The sequence below is a fragment of the Ictidomys tridecemlineatus genome, chromosome 10 (genome assembly GCF_052094955.1).
Source record: "Ictidomys tridecemlineatus isolate mIctTri1 chromosome 10, mIctTri1.hap1, whole genome shotgun sequence".
Classification (NCBI taxonomy): Eukaryota; Metazoa; Chordata; class Mammalia; order Rodentia; family Sciuridae; genus Ictidomys; species Ictidomys tridecemlineatus.
In genome coordinates, this window is record NC_135486.1 from 139218207 (window position 1) to 139237897 (window position 19691).

At 51.8% G+C, this 19691-nt stretch overlaps 1 protein-coding gene and 1 long non-coding RNA gene across 8 annotated transcripts in view; one reads left to right on the top strand and one right to left on the bottom strand.

The window, feature by feature from the left end:
- Nucleotides 1-19691, top strand: part of C10H16orf96 (chromosome 10 C16orf96 homolog) — a 59030-nt gene that overhangs the window by 21203 nt on the left and 18136 nt on the right. For 5 of the 7 annotated variants that reach the window (XM_078024871.1, XM_078024870.1, XM_078024868.1 and 2 more), the window contains exons 2-7: nucleotides 9513-9617; nucleotides 11065-11145; nucleotides 11337-11423; nucleotides 11501-14108; nucleotides 15498-15583; nucleotides 15909-16019. In XM_078024871.1, the coding sequence (XP_077880997.1) occupies nucleotides 9516-9617; nucleotides 11065-11145; nucleotides 11337-11423; nucleotides 11501-14108; nucleotides 15498-15583; nucleotides 15909-16019 (3075 nt within the window). In that variant the 5' untranslated portion in view covers nucleotides 9513-9515. The remainder of the gene's footprint in view (nucleotides 1-9512; nucleotides 9618-11064; nucleotides 11146-11336; nucleotides 11424-11500; nucleotides 14109-15497; nucleotides 15584-15908; nucleotides 16020-19691) is intronic. The other 2 variants (XM_078024872.1, XM_078024873.1) reach the window with 2 other exon arrangements.
- Nucleotides 4536-13647, bottom strand: LOC144367672 (uncharacterized). The gene is made up of 3 exons (XR_013427209.1): nucleotides 13508-13647; nucleotides 5402-5661; nucleotides 4536-5320 (listed from the first exon to the last, which is right to left on the bottom strand). It is a non-coding gene; the product is annotated as an uncharacterized LOC144367672 (long non-coding RNA).

Genomic DNA, 19691 nt, shown 5'->3' on the forward strand with positions numbered 1-19691 from the left:
AAATGCTGTGCATCTGAGAGGTCCTTAAGTGTTGTAGTAACTTCAGGAGGCAGGTAGTCTAGTTTTCAGGTGAGAAGACAGTGGCACCGAGGGGTTTTGTAACCTACTTGAGGTCAGTGTTACAAAACGGAGAAGCCGGTAGAAACCTGGGCCCTGTGGGTTTGTGAGCAGCAGGCACACAGCCTCTTGCCAGCCGGAAAGGGTGGGGTTGGTCATAGTCAGCAATAGTCGATAATGGTTTCCTCCCAGGTTGTAGCAAGAATTCACACTGGATGAGAGTGCCCAGGAAGTGCTTAGCACGGAGCTCAACATATTTTAGGTGCCCAGTCCGTTTATTGAGATTTGACTTGAGCAGGGAAAGAGGTGGACTGAAGTCTCAGCGAGTCAGCCAGCCCAGGGCCCCGCAGGATCTGAGGACCTGAGCTCTGGGTTTGTGGGAGGGAGGAGGACTCAGTCTGGCCAAGCCTGGGCCCTGTCAGGCAAGAGGGGCAGAGCGGTGCAGGGGGAGCCACAAGCCTTGTGCTGAATGGAGGGAGGGAGCCAGCACAGAGGCCCCGAACCTCGTGATTCCAATTACGTGAAATGGCCAGGAGGGGCATGTCCGCAGGCAGAAATGGGATGAGGGCTGTTGGAAAGGAGAGAGGGAGTGGTTTGCTAATGGAGACAGGATTTTCTTTCAGGGGAACAAAATGTCTTGGAAGTAAGGAGCGGTGACGGTCATACTTCTGTCTGTATCAAGTGCCCCGGGATCACACTCTTTAATATTGTTATGTGTTTTTTACCACATGAAAAGCAGGTTGGCAGAATTCATTTAAAAAACCCCATGACCTAACTAAATGCTGTCTATAAGAGATGAGCTCTCAATTTGGAGACACCAGAGGTTGAAGTTTAATGGAAGCAGATATCCCACACCAACAGGAATGGAGCAGAGCTGGTAAGGCTGAGCCACAGCAGGCACTTGGGCTTAGACACCAGTGCTAGCCAGGAGCAGTACACACGCATGGAGTCCCAGCACTCCGAAGGCCGATGCAGGGCTGGTGGGGTGAGCCAATAAGTTCAAGACGAACCTGGGCAAAGTAGTGACTTCTAGAGCTCTTGAATGTCCTGAGCACTGAACAGGGTCACCTGCTCAGCTCATGAAAGGGCTCGTGAACAGGTTTGGACTTGACCATGCAGCCCTTAGAGGCCTGTTTGTACAGATAAGGAATGTCCCTGCCGTTGGAAAGTCATTGCAATGGCTTACCACAGCGACCCATTGAAGGGAGTTGCCATGGTAGCTGGTTCTAGAGCAAGCTGCTTAGCTAAGTGTCTGTACCCATCAGCCATTGAGGCTGGCAAACCAAACGCTGTGTTGATGCCATGGGCCACCTGGACTGTACCTTGGCAGCCCCTTGCTCTGGGCTGATTGTGCCAGTGTCCTCTGCTGCCCTTACTGGGCACCCCCAAGAGGCACAGGCCAAAAATGGAGAATCAGAGCCTGCTGGTCTCAGCACCCACCCCAAACAGAGCACATAGTGCTTGGGAAACAAGGGCAGACACCAGGAGGGGGGAAGGCCTCTTGGCAGCAAGCGGACTGGGATCCATAGGCATGGTCCAGGGACTGGCTCTGTTGGTCAACACACCACCAGATTTGAGGACTTGTGCCCCACTGCAAGTTGTTATTAAGGGTTAGATTGCAAGGCTTCTCAGCACTATTGACACTTGGGCTGAGTAATTCCTATGGCTTGTGTTCTGTGTATTGTAGAAGGTCAGGCAGCACCCCTGGCCTCTGCCCAGTGACACCAGCAGCACCCCGTGTTGTGACAAGCCAAAGTCTGTCCTCCAGACATTGCCAGATGCTACTGCCCCATTTGAGACTTCTGGATTAGAAAGCCTGGGCTCCCCAGCCTGGCAGAGTGGTGGTGTCAATAACCCAGTAACTCAGGAGCCTGAGGTAGGAGAACTGTGAGTTCAAGCCAGCCTGGGCTACTTAGTGAGACCCTGTCTCAAAGGAAAGAATAACAAGGGTTGGGTATATGACTCAGTGGTGGAGCACCCTGGGTTCAACCAAAAAAAAAAAGCCCCCCCCCCCAAAAAATCAACAACAATACTGGAGGCTCCCAGCTCAGCCTGGTTGTCCTAACCTCCAGCTGGTTGCAGGGGAAACCCAGCTTGCCCCTTGGTGGCTGTGCACTAGCTCCCCCTAGTGAGCCTTTCCAGAACTGCAGGTTCCCAGGTTCCTCCCTGACTGGGTTTCTACATGTGGTAGACAAGCAGCCTGACCCTCCCCGGCCCACCTGGTTGAGGCCTTGGTTTTCCCATCTGTAATGATAATCCCTGGTGGCCAGCCACAGGGGAAGATGAAGGATGCTGTGAGCTATTATTAAGACTGTTCTGTATAATGCTGCTTTCATAAAGTTGTGGGTCCAACATGTTGTTGCTTGTTTATTTCAGAACTCCTTGTTCTGTTTTGCAACAACCAGAACACCTGCAGTGTGTCACCCAGATTGAAATGCATTTTCGTTTCAGTTGGTTTTGGGGTATTTTATACTGTTGCCTAAATGTGTTGAAGACATGTTGGGGTTTTAGCCAATCAGGGTCTAATAATAATTGCTTTAGTCATGGCTGTGACCAAAATAACAACATGGAGGAGGAAATGTATATTTTGGTTCACAGTTTCAGAGGTCTAACTCCATGGATGGTCAGCTCCATTACTCTGGGCCCCAGGTGAGGCGGGACATCATAGCGGGAGAGCATGGCAGAGGGAAGCTGCTCCCTAATGGCAGCAAGGAAGCAGAGAAAGTGGAAGGAGTCTCAGGCCAGTGCACCCTTCCAGGGCAAGGCCCCGGTGACCACTGCCTCCAGCCGCGCTCCACCTGCCTGCAGTTACCACCCAGTCAGTTCATTCACACTAGGACGGACTGGCTAGATTACAGCTCTCATAATTCAGTCTCCTCACCTCTGACTATTCCTGCAGAGACACAAGAGCTTTAGGGGGAAACCTCACACCCAAACCATAACAGTGATGAACACTTGAGCAACGGCAAAACCTTCCCAAGGTGCCGTGGAGGCGCTGGGCTGCAGCTCAGTGGTAGGACACTTACCGAGCATGTGTGAGGCCCTGGCTTCAGTCCCCAGTAATGAAAAGGAAAGTTTCCCCGGGAGGTGACGTTAGCATTCCCATTTTCCACAGCTCTGGATGTGGTTGTCTGAGGTGGTGTTTGCTTTGGACCCCCTTATTGGGCCCTAGCCTGAGCCAGCATTCTTTTTTTTTTTGGTGGTGGGGGAATACTAGAGATTGAACCCAGGGGCACTTTACCACTAAGCTAAATCCCCAGCCCCTCTTCCCGTGTTTTATATTGGTGCATTATAGTTTACATAATTGTGGGATTTGTTGTTACATATTGGTACTTGCACACAATATAACAATTTAATTTGGCCAATATTATTCCCCAGTATTTCCCTTTTCCCTCCCATTTCCCTCTGTGTGGTCCCTTTTCTCTACTGATGTCCCTTTGATGTTCACGAGATTCCCCCACCCCCACCACCACCCCCACCCCCACCTTTCTTTTCCTTGTTCCTCTCTAGCGTCACTACCTTTGACCTTCTGAGTTAGACTTATTTCATTTAATATAATGTTCTCCGGTTCCACCCATTTTCCTGCAAATGACAATTTTATTTTTATTTATAGCTGAATAAAACTCCATTATGTATATATAACACATTTTTTAATCTATTTATCTACTGACAATTACCAAGTTGGGTTCCATAGATTGGCTATTGTTAATTGTGCTGCTATAAACTTGGGTATGCATGTATCACTGTAGTATGACTTTAATTCTTTAGGATAAAACTGAGGAATGGTATAGCTGAGTCCTATGGTAGTTCCATGCCTAGTCTTTTTTTTTTTTTTTTGCAGTGCTGGGGACTGAACCCAGGACTTGGAGCATGTTAGGCAAGTGCCCTACCACTGAGCCATATCCCCAGCCCCACTCCATGCTTAGTCCTTTGAGGAGCTTCCGTATGGATTTCCATAGTGGTTATACTAATTTACAGTCCCACCAACAGCGTAAAAGTGTTCCTTTTCCTCCACATCCTCTCCAGCATTTATCATTATTTGTATTCTTGATGACTGCCATTCTGACTGGTGTGAGATGAAACCTCAGTAATTTGGATTTGCATTTTCCTAATTGCTAACAGTGTTGAACATTTTTTCATATTTTTGTTGGTTGGCCTTTGGTATCTTTTCTTTTGAGAAATGGCTGTTCATTTGCCCATTGGGTGTTTTTTTTTTTTTTTTTTAATTGTGAGTGGACTTCATTTTGTTGATTTATATGCAGTGCTGGGAATGGAACCCAGTGCCTCACACATGCTAGGCAAGTGCTCTACCACTGACCCACAGCCCCAGCCCCCCACTGGGTTTTTGGTGTTAAAATTTTTGAGTTCTTTATAGATTCTGGATATTATTCTTCTTTCGGAAGAGTTCTCTCTGCATTTATTTTTTTAACCTGGGATTGAACCCAGGGGTACTTAGCCACTGAATCACATCCCCAGCCTTCTTTATATTTTTATATTTTATTTTGAGACAACTGAGAGACTCACTAAGTTGCTTAGGGACTTGCTAAATGGCTGAGGCTGGCTTTGAATTCCCAGTCCTCCTGCCTCAGCCTCCCAAGTTGCTGGGATTATAGGCATAGGCCACTGTGCCTGGCAAGTTGGGGGGATGGGAACATGTTCGGATAAGCCTAGGCGGCAGTGCCACGCCAGGCGCCATGTGGGACATGCCACAGTTCAGCTCCTGGGAAGTCAGTTTTCTCAGCTCCAGTGAAGCCCTAACTGTGCCTGGAGGGCTCTGGTCAGAAAAAAGACCTGACCCTCCCCCCAAGGGTTCTTCTGGTGCCTTGTTCCCTAAAACAGGAGTCCAAGGCATGTCCCCATGCTACAGTCTGGGCTGGGTGTGCACATCACAGGAGAACAGAGCCACGTGAAGGAGAGAGCCTTTCTCCTTTCATGGGTGACCTTCCCACAGGGCAAGCCACAGGGTTCTGCCATTTCTTCTGGGCCTTGCCCGGCACTTATCTGGGCTGGGTTGAGGGTAATTTCTGCTCAGCATATTTGGCTCCTGGTCACCCGCAGGAAGATAGGAGGATAGAGGAAGCATCAGTAGATCTGTGAAGGTCTCTAGAAAGCAGATAAGGTGTGCGAGACCAGGAACCACGGAACAGGATGAGGCACCAGGGGCTGGGGTTGTGGCTCAGTGACAGAGCGCTCACCTAGCACGTGCGAGGCCCTGGGTTCCATCCACAGCACCACATATAAAGGGTATCGTGTCCAACTGCAACTAAAAAATAAATATTAAAAAAAGAAAAGAATAAGGCACCCAAAGAAGTTTACTAGGGGGCGCTCCCAGGGCGAGGCTCACCGGTCTGCCAAAGGGTGAGGGCCAGGGAAGTCCGGGCGAGCGCAATGCTTCTAAGGGCAGCTGGAGGTAGGAGGGCCTAGGCCATCTGAATTGTCACCACCGACAGCAGCCGCCGGCTGAGCCGAGTTTAGGGGCATCTGTCCTTGGTTGGTCCAGGCTGAGATGAATTGACAGGGCGATTGCTTCTGCCGGCAGGAAACTGGTTGATGGAGTCTGTTGCCAGGTCAGCTTCTGATTGGCCATTTCCGGGCTGCCCACAGCTACCATGGGAGAGGAGCAGGGAAGGAAGGCTGCTGACCCATAGTCTCCACATTGGAGGTCTCTCTAAGAAACATTTTCCACCTTAAGCAAATGAGAATTTGTGAAACCCATCCCATAATTCCACTGTCACTCCCAACAAAATTAGCAGTGACTCCTGACTCTACGTAGACAGTGTTGAGATTTCCTCCCATCGTTTCTGAAACACAAATGCAGTTTTTACAGCTTTATTGAGGTATTTCATTTTACCAAAAAATTCATGCATTTTTAAGGGTATTGACAGAGCCGTGCCACTGTCACCACAGTCTAATTTTAGGACATTTTTCAATACCCAGAAAGGAACCCCTCAATCCACAGTAGTGACGCCTCTTGTGCCTGCTTGAGTTCCCAATCCTTCACTGTACCTTATTGTTTTCCAGGTTCATCCATCAGCACATTATTATTTCTTTTTATCAAATGATATTCTGCTGTATGAGTCATGCCACATTTAGCTGACTGATTAATGGACGTTGGGGTTCATTAGTTCACTACACATAGCCCTGCTATGAACAGTAGTGGCCTGGGCTGACCAGGAACACCTGGTCTTAAGCAGTCCTCCTGGCTTAGCCTCCCAGATACCTGGGACCACAGCCACAGGCCATGGTGACAGCTACTTTGTCTTGGTGCCATGTGTTCAACAGATGATTCTTTTCTCCCTACTGGATCAATCTTGATGCCTTTGTTGGAAATCGGCTGACTGTAGCTGGGTGGGTTTATTTCTGGGCTTCTCAGTTTTACTCCATTGATCTGCTTGTGCCCGTACCACACTGTCTTTCTCTTCCCCTTTCTTTTTTCTTCTCCTTCATAGCAGACATGAACCTGGGGCATTGAGCACTCGAGGCAAGTGCTCTGCTGCTGAGCCCTGAGCTCTAACTCGAGGTCTTTTGTAAATGTCCCTTATCCAGTGGAGGAAGTGTCCTGATTTACTGAGTATTGTTTTGTTGTTGTTGTTCTGTTTTCTTTGGAGATAGAACCTAGGGGCACTTCATCACTGAGCTACATCCCAGCCCTTTTGTTATTTGATACAGGGTCTTGCTAAGTTGCCAGAGCTGGCCTCCAACTTGCAATCCTTCTCCATCAGCCTCCTGAGTTGCTAGAATTACAGGCATGCATCACCACGCCCAGTTTACTGAATTTTTTTTTCATGTAAGAATGTATTTTATCAAATGCTTTTTCTGTGTCAATTGAGATGATTGTATATTTTTAAAATGGAAGGCTGAGACAGGAGGATTGTGGGTTCAAAGCCAGCCTCAGCAACAGCGAGGCACTAAGCAACTCAGTGAGACCCTGTCTCTAAATACAATACAAAATAGGGCTGGGGATGTGGCTCAGTGGTCTAGTGCCCCTGAGTTCAAACCCCAGTACCAAAATAAATAAATAAATAAAGTTGATAACATATTTCTTATTGATGTGATATATTACGTTAATTCATTTTTGGATGTTGAATTAATTGAATCTCTGGGGTTAATCCACCCCATGGCCATGGTATAGAATTCTTTTTATATGTTGCCAGATCCAGTTTGCTAGTGTTTTCTTGAGAACTTTGTGTTTATATTTCAGTTTTCTTTTCTTCTTTTGTCTTTGCATTTGGTATCAGTATAATGCTGGCTTCATTGAATCAGTTTGGAAGTGTTCCTTCCCCTTCTGTTTTTTTTTTGTAAGAGTTTATGAAGGGTTGGCATTAATTCTTTAAGAGTTTTTAAAAATATTTTTTCTTTTTTTTTTTGTAGTTGGACACAATACCTTTATTTATTTATTTATTTTTATGTGGTGCGGAGGACCCAGGGCCTCGCACATGCTGGGCGGGCGTGCTCTACCACCGAGCCACAACCCCAGCCCCCTCTTAAGTGTTTTGTGGGAGTCAGCGGTAAGGCCATGTGGGTCTGGACTTTGATGGGTATTTACTTTTTAATACTGCTTCAGTCTCATCATTTGTTACAGGTCCATTCACATTTTCAATTTCTTTCTAAGTTTATTTTGGTAGTTTGTGTCTTCCTAGGAACTTGTCCATTTTTATTTCAGTAGAGTCAATAGAAAGGTCTCCTCTTTAACTTATGATTCTAGTAATTTGAGTCTGTCTTTTTCTTGGTCCATCGAGCTCAACGGTTTGTCAGTTTTGTTGATTTTTCTCTTGCGCTGTACTTTCCGTGATTTTCTTACTTCTGTTTGCTTAGGTTTAGTTTGCCTTCTTTCTTCCAGTGGAAAGTGAGGCTGTTGATGGGAAGTCTTCCTCTGCGGTGTGGCCACTGACCACTATGCGTTTCTCTCTATGCACCGCTTCAGCTTCAGCCTGTGAGCTTTGGTGTGCCGTGCTCTGTTTTCAGTTTGTCTCGGAGTATTTCCTAATTTTGTCTGTGGCTTCTTGGACCCATTTGTGATTTAGGAGAGTTAATTCTCACACACGTTTCTTCTGTTGACTTCTAGTTGAATTCCACTATGGTCAGCACAAACACGGGTTCTAAAACGTTCCTGCCGTGAGATCTACCCGGCAGAGTGCTCTTCGTGTGTGTTCTGCCATTGTCAGGGTGTTCTGTGGACACTGTTGGTGCCCGCATGGTTTAGTGTTGTTCAGGTTTTCTGTTTCCTTGTTGATCTTCGGTCTAGTTCTATTCTACAATAGAAATACGGTATGATAGCTGCCAACTGTGCTTTTTAAAATTGCCTATTTCTCTTTCAGCCTTTTTTTCCTCCTCTTCCTCCTGTTTTGGTGGTACTGGGGATTTAACACAGGGCAAATCTACCACTGAGATGCATCCCCAGCTATTATTTTCTTTTATTTTGAGATAGGGTCTCACTAAGTTGCTGAGGCTGGCTTTGAACTCGAGATCCTGCTGCCTCAGCCTCCTGAGCTGCTGGGATTACAGGCATGTGCCACTGCACCCAGCTAGGACTACATTTTTTTAATCCATTCTTCCAGTCTCTACCTTTTAACCGAACATTTAAAACATTGATACTTAATGTAATTATCCATCAGGACTGGCTTCTGTCATTGTACCATTTGTTAACTGAATGCCTAGCTAGGCACAAAGCTCTTTGTTCAACTTATCACTTTTTCTCCCATATCCTAACGCTTGAGAAATCTGAAACCTACAAAGAGGTGGTGGCAGCCCCAGTCAACTGTGCAGCGAGCTTTGAGCCTTACCTTGCAACCATCAGTTTAGCCTGGAAGTCTCATTGCTGGTCCTCTGGTATCCCATTTACCCTCCAGAGCCCATCTCCACAGGCAGCCAGAGAGATCTTTTTAAAATGTAAATCCAGGCCAGGTGTGGTTGTGATGTCCTGTGATTCCCAGCAATTTGGGAGTCTGAGGCAGGAGTATCTCAAGTTCAAAGCCAGCCTCAGCAATTTAGCAAGAGCCTAAGCAACTTGGTGAGACCCTGTCTCAAAATTAAAAGCATAAAGTGCTGGGGATGTGCCTCTGTGATATAATGCCCCTGGGTTCAATCCTAACTTCTAAAGAAAATAAATAAATAAATAAATAAACATGGTCATTTCTCCCCTGACTCTGATCCTCCAGGTGCTATCCCCTAGGGACCAGCCTGCTTCCTCCTTCCGTAGCACGTACCAAACAGGGAAGGGCAGCAGATATTTTGGGTAACTCGGAGACACCTCTTTCCCGCCCAGTCTGCCCGGGGCTTGCAGCCCTGTTGTCTTGGGGAGCACTTGCTGGTCTCTGGGTACTTTCAGCCTAGGCTGTGGGAGAGCCAAGATGACCCCCAGGACTATGCCGTCACCAGAAAGCTCTGTACTTCGTTTGCCTTCTGCTATAACCACACCCAACTTCAGGGTCTCCCCCTCTTCTCTCCCTCTTCAGTCCATGGTGACCCTGCAGGATCTGCTCACTGACCTGAACCCACTCAAGGTCACCGTTGAAACCCTTGGGAAGGACGTGAACATGATGAAGGATTGTTTTGAAAAGGTAATTCCTCCCCTGCATCCTCCACACTGGCCGTGCTGGTGGACATCTGGTGGTCCAGGCCTAGAAAGCCTGTTCTTGGTCAAAGAATGCAGCCAAGAGGGGAGAAGAAGGGAACCCTCCTGGCCCAGCCCTCGGCCTCCCTCCCGAGCTCCCTGTGACCCCTTAGTGCCCCTTATTCCACTGTGTTAGGATGTCCGTTGTCAGACACCCAGTTCATCCCGACTTGGGAAAAGTAATAGAATTCATTCTCATTTACTAAAAAGTCCAGGGGCACCTCCAGCCACAGCCAGATGGAGGCCCTCAGCCCCCTCAGCGTCTGCCTCTCGGTGATGACTTCCTCTGTGTTGGCTTCATGTTCAGGCAGCTACTCCCCGATTCTTAGAAACTCCAGGCTTATAGTCCCTCAACTCGACAGAAAGAGAACACCTTTTCCTCCTGTTGAAAGCTCTGTTCATACTGAGAAGCAGGATAAAGCTAGTGCAGGCACACATACTGACTTCTTCTGCATCTCTGAGCCATTTGTCCAAGTCTGTTCTAGACTCTACCATGACATGGAAAGACATGGAATCCCTAAAGCCTGAGACAGCTTTCCCTAGTCCACAGTGGGGTCAGAAGCTGGGTTTGCAAACCTCCAGGCCAGCACTGTGGCCAAGGTTAGACCACCTGCTCCAAATTACCTGACTAATGTGTTGCCTCTGTTTCATAGGTCACTGGGCGCACTTGAACTTCCATCTTAGACTGGGTAGATTCCATTTGAGTAGATGGGCAGTGTCAGGAAGCAATGCTATGAAACACTAAAGAGGATCCTGGGACCAATCTGCTTGAGAAACGATGTCTTCCTGGCCCACTTTTTTTTTTTTCGTATTGAGGATTGAACCCAGGAACACTTAACCACTGAGCCACATCCGCAGCCCATTTTTTTTTTAATATTTGTTTTTTAGGTGTAGGTAGACACAACACAATACCTTTTATTTTTTTTATATGGTGCTGAGGATTGAACCCGGGTCCCGCCCCTATTAAGCGAGCGCTCTACCGCTGAGCCACAGTCCCAGCCCCCTCAGCCCATTTTTGATTTTTCATTTGAGACAGGGCCTCATTTATGGCCTTGCTAAGTTGCTGAAGCTGGCTTTGAACTCATGATTCTCCAGTCTCAGCCTCCTGAGCTGCCGGGACATAGGTGTGCACCACTGTGCCCTGCCTCTGGGAGATTCTTAATGTGCTTTTGCCCATTCAAGGCTCTGATAAGTTCTGTGGTACAGAAGTCTGTTGAATGCTTTTTAGCCCGTTGTTTCCTAGACTTATTTGTCTGTAGACTCTTTGGCATCCCTTTTCCTTCCCTGGGAAACTCTTCACCCTTCTCAGGCTCTTGGTCCTCTAGCACTGTGGGAAACAACAGGACGGGGATCAGAACCTGTCTTCCAGACCACAGACTCAGCTCATTTGACAGATATGCCCAGAAAAAGTGGACCTCTTATCTGAGGACTTGAAAACGCAGAACCAGAAGATGAGCACACTGCAGCATGAAGTGGTGAGGGCCAGGGTCCTGTCCTTCCTCCCTCGGGCAGGGGGCAGGGCAGGGTGGGGAGGTTTCTCTGTAAATGAAGAGGGCACTGTGGTTGGTGAGCCACTGGAGGGCGGTCTGGTTCTGTGTGGGTAGTGAGACCCCCCGAGGGCCACGCACCCCCAGCTCACGCCTGCACTGCCCACCCCACTCCACAGGATTCTCTCAAGAACAGGATTCACGCTCTCCCCAAAGCTGAGGATCTGGTGCTCTGGAGTGGCCTCCATGAGGCCATGTTCACTCCAGTGAGTAGAGGAACAGGAGGGGCAATGGGGGAGGGGAGGGGGGCATGGGCCCACCTCTTCAGCCTCCTCTTTCACAGGAAGCCACTTCACAAGAGCTGGAGATGTCCAAACAGTGGCAGACCACAGACCAGCCTCCACAGGCTGCCCTGGCCCAGGAGGAGCCCGGGTTGCCTTCCCACGTCTCATGGCCCGTCCAAGGCCCCGGCCTGCAGCAGACTGCCTGGCCGACTGGCTGGCCGCCTGCCCAGGCAGATCTACTCAGCAGTGTCCAGGTGCCAGGTCAACCTCAGGCCCTCATGCCTGGTCCTGGGTCTTGGCCTTGGCCTGGGCCTGGACCTAGGTCTTGGCCTTGGCCTGGGCCTGGGCCTGGGCCTGGGTCTTGGCCTTGGCCTGGGCCTGGGCCTGGTCCTGGGCCTTGGCCTTGGCCTGGGCCTGGGCCTGGTCCTGGGCCTTGGCCTGGGCTTGGGCCTGGGCCTATTCCTGTTCCTGCTCTTGCTCCTGGGCCTGGGCCTGGGTCTATTCCTGCTCCTGCTCCTGCTCCTGGGCCTGGGCCTGGGCCTGCTCCTGTTCCTAGGCCTGGGCTGGTTCCTGCTCCTGCTCCTGTTCCTAGGCCTGGGCCTGCTCCTGTTCCTAGGCCTGGGCTGGTTTCTGCTCCTGCTCCTGCTCCTGGGCCTGCTCCTGTTCCTAGGCCTGGGCTGGTTCCTACTCCTGCTCCTGGGCCTGGGCCTGCTCCTGTTCCTAGGCCTGGGCTGGTTCCTGCTCCTGCTCCTGGGCCTGGGCCTGCTCCTGTTCCTAGGCCTGGGCCTGCTCCTGTTCCTAGGCCTGGGCTGGTTCCTGCTCCTGCTCCTGCTCCTGCTCCTGGGCCTGGGCCTGTTCCTGTTCCTAGGCCTGGGCTGGTTCCTGCTCCTGCTCCTGGGCCTGGGCCTGCTCCTGTTCCTAGGCCTGGACTGGTTCCTGCTCCTGCTCCTGCTCCTGGGCCTGGGCCTGCTCCTGTTCCTAGGCATGGGCTGGTTCCTGCTCCTGCTCCTGGGCCTGGACCTGCTCCTGTTCCTAGGCCTGGGCTGGTTCCTGCTCCTGCTCCTGCTCCAGGGCCTGGGCCTGTTCCTGCTCCTGGGCCTGGGCCTGTTCCTGCTCCTGGGCCTGGGCCTGTTCCTGCTCCTGGGCCTGGGCCTATTCCTGCTCTAGGGTCTGGGGCTATTCCTGCTCCAGGGCCTGGGCTGGTTCCTGCTCCTGCTCCTGCTCCTAGTCCTTGGCCTGGGCCTGGACCTTGGCCTGGGACTGAACCTTGGCCTGGGCCTGGACCTTGGCCTGGGACTGAACCTTGGCCTGGGCCTGGACCTTGGCCTGGGACTGGGTCTACTTATGGACCTTGGCCTACTTCTGGACCTTGGTCTGTTCCTGGACCTTGGCCTACTCCTGGGACTGGGCCTGGTCTTGGACCTTGGTCTGTTCCTGAAACTGGGCCTGCTCCTGGGACTGGGCCTGCTCCTGGGACTGGGCCTGCTCCTGGGACGGGGCCTGCTCCTGAGACTGGGCCTGCTCCTGGACCTTGGCCTGCTCCTGGACCTTGGCCTGCTCCTGGACCTTGGCCTGGGACTGGGCCTTGGCCTGCTCCTGGAGCTGAGCCTGCTCCTGGGACTGGGCCTGCTCCTGGGCCTTGGCCTGCTCCTGGACCTTGGCCTGCTCCTGGGCCTTGGCCTGGGACTGGGCCTGCTTCTAGGCCTGAATCTGGGCCTGGTCGTGGGCCTGGGCCAGGGCTGGAGCCTGAAACCATGCCTGCAGTGGGGCCTGATGTGACACCTGGGTTCATGCCAGCAGTTTTGCCTGTATTTGGACCCAGACCTCAACCTGCCCCAGGAGCTTGGCCCATACCACCAGGAGGCAGGCCTGGAGCTGGCACTTGGCCTTTGTTTGACTTTTTCCAGCCTGGCCCAGGTCCATCAGACTCCCAGCAGCCCCCCAGGGCCCCACCCCCAGCCACAGAGTTGGGATCATCGTGGCCTCTTCCATTGCAGTTGCACCAGACTCTTGAGGCCCCAGAGCTCCCAGCTGTGGAAGAAAAGGGGGATGAATATTACCCTTACCTCATGGTAGACTCTCTGGCTGGGCCTTCCCCAGGTGAAGCCACCAAGGATCAGGGTCCCATGGCTCGGGCCTCGGAAGCACACCTGAAGGGTCCCCAGGATGCCCTTGAGCAATTGAAAACCACTGTTGCTGCTGCTGCTGCAGCGGCTGCAAACTACGCTGCGGCTGCCAACTCAGCTGCCCAGACAGCCAAGGCTGCTGCCAAGGCGATCACCGATGCCCCTGCCAGCAAACTGGCTACTAAAACCGCCATTGCAGCTGCCCCCGGGCCCTTTGGGACCCGTTCAGATGTCTCGGGTGCAGGGTCTTCCCGCGGGGCTGCGGAACCTACGACCTTGGATCAGGAGAGCAAGCAGCTACAAGACTTGGTGGTAGATTATGAAGAATTGGCTCCCCAGTTCCCCACCAAGGACATTCCTCCCACCAAAACCCTGTCACAGGCCATGCAGACTGCCAAGAAGGCGAGGAGCACCCAGGACAAGAAGGCGGCGGTCAAGCGCTCCATGGGCCACATAGCCCAAGTGCCGGATAGACATGACTCCCTGAGGGAAGAGTTTGCCCAGCTGTCAAACAACCTGCAGCAGCAGCTGACTTACCTAGGTAGGAGGGGAGCAGGGGCTCAGGCCCTTCCTGCAGCCTGCGTCCTTCCTGGGGCTCCCCCAGTGACATCGATATCAGCTGTTGGCAGCTATCATCCCTTTGACCTAAGTGTCTTACTTACCAGGAATGTACAGTGGGGCACTATCTTGGGAGGGAGGGACTCTTAGGATCTAAAGTTGGAAATTCCTTCTTTCTTTGCTTTTTTCCTTTTTTTTTTTTTTTGGCGGGGGGGGGGGGGCGGGAGTGGTACCAGCAGTGGGACCCAGGGCCTCACTCCTGCTGGGCAAGCACTCTGACACTGAGCCAGATCCCAGACTGAGAGTGTGGCACTTCTGCTATGTTCCCAGTGGATGCTGCTGCTGCTGGGAGCCCACTTAGATCCCTGGCTCTGCACACTGAGACGTGCAGTGACTGCGATCACCAAAGTCACGTCCCTGTCTGGCACCTCTGGTGGGCACTGCTCTTCCACAGACCTTAGGGGAAAAGTGGAACTTCATGTAGCTAAAAAGAACCCTATTGATATCTGTCAACACTAGGATGGCTGAGATTAGGAGGGTGGTAAACAAGTAGTAACAGCCCAAGCTCTCCTCCTGGCCAGCTGCCGTGTCCTGCTCCTGTTTTTTCCATGGATCTGGCCTCTCTGGCTGCTTGTCCATACTGCATGTAGGCCATTTGGTAAAAATTTCACTATCTCCCTTTCTATTAATCTTGGTATAATACATCTCATAGACTCTCATAAATATCAGGGCTGGGACTATGGTCTAGCACTGGCCTAGCACACACAAGGCACTGGACTCCATCCCCAGCAATGCAAAAAAAATAAAGGCTTCATGGTTTTGAAGTACTTCATAGTATTGAGGGTATAGCTCAGTGGTAGTGTATCCTAAGCAAGTGCAAGCCCTTGTGCAATCCTCAGTACTTTCCCAGGAAAATTGAATTACATATTTAAAAGAGCTTATTGGGATATATAGGTTAGATAAAACACTTTATTAAAAGTAATCCCACCTGTTCTTTTTAGAGTTTTTAAAAATGTGTCTATTAGCCAGGTATAGTGGCACACACCTATAAACCCCAGTGTCTCAGAAGAAGACTGATACAGGAGGGATCGCGAGTTCCAGGCAGCCTCAGCAACTTTGCAAAACCCTGTCCAAAAAAAAAAAAAAAGATGCTGGAGCTGTAGCTCTGGGGCAGAGTAGCCTTGGTTCAGTCCCCAGCACCACACACTGGTGCATGCACACACGCATAACAGTGTGACTGTGGAAGACCCAGTGGACCCTCGAGGCCCTGTCTGGGCACATTTTTGTGGGCAGCCCTGCCGTAGGGGCCTGGGAAGAGCAGGTGGTTGGAGCTCCCTCCCTGCCCCACAGTCACTCCCTCTTTTGCTTTCAGTGCACGCAGGAGGCTTTTCCAAGCTTGAGGCGGCCGTGGACATACTGCAGGACAAGATAAATAACATCCAGAAGTCCAGGCTGAAGGTCAGTGTCCCTCTCAGGGAGGAGCTTTTGAGACAGTGAGAGCTGGAGGCAAGCAGGAGGTGGACTGCCCCCGTACCCCTCCTGGGTGGAGCATCTGCCCGCCAGCTGCCAGGTGGCCTGGGAGCGCAGCAGGGCCAAGGATGCGGCTAGGGCGGGTCCAGGGAGGGTCCAGGGCGGGTGGCTGCAGATCCCTTCCAAGGAGTCCCAGGCGGCTGTTCCACACTGTCACACTGTCCAGAAGGCTCAGGTCAGGCACCTTCTTCCTTGCCTCAGGCCTCTTCCAGCCAAGGCAGCCTCACAAGCTGTCTGTGTCTCCCTTGTTTAGGAAGAGGAACTTGAGAGAGTTTGGGGCACCCAAATAGAGTCCATGAAGAATCACTACGTTGTGCTGGACCGCTTGGTGGGAAAGCTCCAGGCTCGTGTGGATGAGTTCAAGGTTTGGAGGCCTGGGGTCCCGGAGGGGCAGGCCAGGGGAGAGCTCCTCCCTGTGGTTTTTCAGAAGGGGGTGCACTGAAGGCTGGGGAGCCAGGGGACATTTTACTGTGTGTAACTTACACTTTAATTAAGAATAAATCCCACACACATACACAGAAGGCCCTGATCAGTGCCCATCTGTGGCCTCTGTATCAACAGAGTGAGGGCTCTGTGACATTTGCTGAATGAGTCAGCAGGATGAGAATTTCTTGCCCCAACAGTTATACTCATGGCATTTGCCCTAAATCAGCCCACTTTGGGGGAACAAGCTTCTCTGAGCTCTCAGCACTGCAGCCTTTCTGGAACAGCAGGGTTGCCAAGTTGCCAGGCTGGCCTCAACTTGAGATCCTCCTGCCTCAGCCTCCTGAGTCACTGGGATTACAGGTGTATGTCATCGTGACTGGCCCCATGGGGACTTCTAAGTACAGGTCTGAGGGCTTTTGATAGAACTTAAAGACAAGGGAGGGGGCCAAAGCAAACCCCTGGCACTATGATCACTCTCCATGTCATTACTGTGTCACCCGTTGGGGCATGTAGGGGCCTCTGCAGGGAGGAGAAGTCATTGCAAAGGGACTGACGCATTGCCTAAGGCAGGGGCTGGAAGGGAGAGCTCGCTCTCTTCGGAGGGTCTGTGTGTGGATGGAGGATTTGCAGGGCTGCGTGCTTGGACCTTTGTGAGCAGCACTGACCAGGAGCCACGTGGTCCTCTGCCAACTCGGGGCTCTCTGTCAGCCTCTGATCTTCAGCGAGGCCTGGGTCACCATGTCGTGGGGCCCCTCCTCTGTGGACTAGAGCGGACTGACCTCAGCTCCAGGCCAGGCCCTGCATAGGAGGAAGGGGGGTGTAGTAGCTGTCACTCAGGGAAGAAGCAGCCAGCTGAGGCCCACCAAACGGCACAAGGCGGAGCACACAGGGCCCTGTCCTGTCCTCCTTCCTGCTCTCATGCCATCAGGATATGATTGCCCATAAAAGTCACCTGGGAGGAACGTGAAACCTGACTTTCACCCAGCACCTAACTCCTGCAGCCTGTGTTCATTCACGGGGTGTTGAGCACAGGCTGCAGGGCATCAGTCCGGCCTCCCGCAGAGACCGAGGGAGGCCGTGCTCATGCTCGACCCTGCCTTCCCCTGCGTCTGCAGAAACGTGGTGGACACGACGGGGGTCTTGAGAAACTCGGATCCTACTGTGAGGAGGTCTTAGCAGACACTGCTTTGTGTGCTGGCCTCTTGGGTCACCTGAGGTGCTTTCAGGCAAGATGCCAGGCTTGGTGAGAGCAGAGCAGTGTTTGTTAGCGGAGGGGAGCACCCTCAAGGAGATAGCGGGTCCTCCCAGAGTGGGGCCAGCTCTCATCTTTGTGTCCCGGCTTTTATTGGTTATGGTTCTTCAGATGGGAACTGTGCCCCAGAATCTCTCCTGTGAGACGGTGCCAGAGGGTTCACGTGATAAGAGCTTGGACCTCACAGGGTGTGGATCTCCCGAGGGGGGTTAACTGGGTGGTGACTCCAGGCAGCCAAGGCGCGGCTACAGGAGCTGGTCACTGGGGCACGGCCTTGGGTTTATATTTTATCTGTGGGGGGAGCACTCTCTTTCTGCTTTCTGATGTGGTGTCCTGGGCCCCTTTCCTCCACCACACTCTGCCCCCGGAATGTTCCGCCTCACTGGAGCCACAGGGAGTGGAAGTGGCCATCTATAGAGTGAGACCTCGGAAACCGTGAGCTCCAGACCGACTTTTCCTCCTCTGTTTGGTCTTGTCAGGTCTTTTGATCACGGCAGCGGAAAAGCTGATGAAAACAATTGGGGAAAGAGGGAGACTGTTGGAAGATCCCCACCAAGTGTCCCCTTGGCTCTGGATTTACAGGCTACCCTGGCTAGCAACCTGAGGGCAGCCCTTGCCGTCTTGGCCTCGCTGGCAGGTCCTAATTGAAAATGGCTTTATAACTAGAAGTTACGGGGCCGGTGGGCTCTGGTCTTGTTCATTCTGCTCTCCTAGGTCCGGGGATCTCTGGTCTTTTGCATAGTGTCTTGCTTAAGGAGTCTTGGCAATTAGGCTGTCCAGGCAAACATACCTTGGTCCTCTCCGGAACTTACCATTTTCTACCTGTTGTTGGAGGAGCTGATTATCTGGCTGAGATCAGGCAGGGGTCTTGGCACAGCTGCTTTGTGCGACCTTGAGGCCCCACTGAGGCAGGGCTGGTCATAACTGGTATGCTCCATGCTACTTTCTTAAACTCCTAACTAACTCCCACCTAACGCTCCTAGTCATTTATCTTTGCTCTGCAAATGTTACTGAGTGTTCTCTGTGCACTGGGCATGCTCTAGGGGCTGGGACACAGCTGCCAACACCACAGACGCTGGCCTGTCCCTCCTGTTTGTGCCTGGGGTGGTAGCAGGATTCGTTTTCAACTGCAGCGTGATTTACATGCCTAAATCTTGAGAGCTGAGGTCATTCTTATCTGATCACAGTCCAGTCAAAATGGAGACAGCTCCATGGTCTTAGAAAGTTCCCTTTCCCAGGGCAACACCCATGGTCCAGAGGTAGCCACTGCTCTGTCTTCCATCGCCCTAGGTTAGTTTTGCCTGCTTTTGGACTTCACATAAATGGGACCATACCGTGTGTGCTTATGTGTGACTGTGCTCCACTGGAGTGCCTGGAGAGGTTGTCTTTACGGGGGGAAGACCCTTGTAAACCACAGGGGTCCCAGTGACTTGGGAGACTGAGGCAAGAGGATTGCAAGCAAGTTCAAGGCCAGCCTCAACAACTTAGTGAGACCCTGTGTCAAAATAAAAAGTGCTGGGGGTATAGCTCAGTGGTAGAGCACCCACAGGTCCACTCCTCAGTGCTGCAATCAAAAAAAGAAAAGAGAGAAAAAGACCTGTCAAACCATTTCCAAGGTAGCATGCCTCTTTTCACTCCCCACAATTGTGCACATCCTCCTCAACATTGAATATTGTTGATCTTTTTTAATTTCAGAGATTCTTGTGGGTATGGAATATTATTTCATTATTCTTTATTATTTTGGGATGAGTTCTCATTAAGTTGCTGAGGCTGGCCTTGAAGTCTGTGCCTTTTGTGGCATGGGGATCGCGCCTGGCATCTCGTGTGAGGGGTCTGCCCATCTCCTGAGAGGGTGAGAGCACTCTTCCCGCTCCCGGGAGGCAGGGTAGAGAAGACAGGGAGCCAGACCTGTGGAGAAGCCACGGGATCCCGAGGAGCACCGTGGACTCAGCAGGCTTAAGGGTGGGAACGTCCAGTAACGACTTTCCGGCTTTTGCTCAGAGGGAACAGGTGGCCTCCATCCGGGCCTGAATTCGTGTTTGGTTTGGGTGAGGGGTCGTGGAGAAGGGGTCCGTCTCTGGGTGGGTCAGGGTCAGGACAGAGAGAAGGAGGACCCACAAAGGCAGAAGTGGAAGCCAGGACACGGGTGACCCTAGAACCCCCAGGATTCCCCAAGGCCTTGAGGAGGGCTTTGGGCACCCTCTGGGCACAGAATGGGGGTGAGCTGTGTCCATTTTGCGCTCATCCGCCCCAGGGGGCACATTTCCCTGGGCAAAAATGAAGGCCAGAGACTTGTCCCTGACTCATCTCACTGAATGCCGTGGGCCCAGTCTGCTGCCTTCTGTTGTGTGGGCTCTT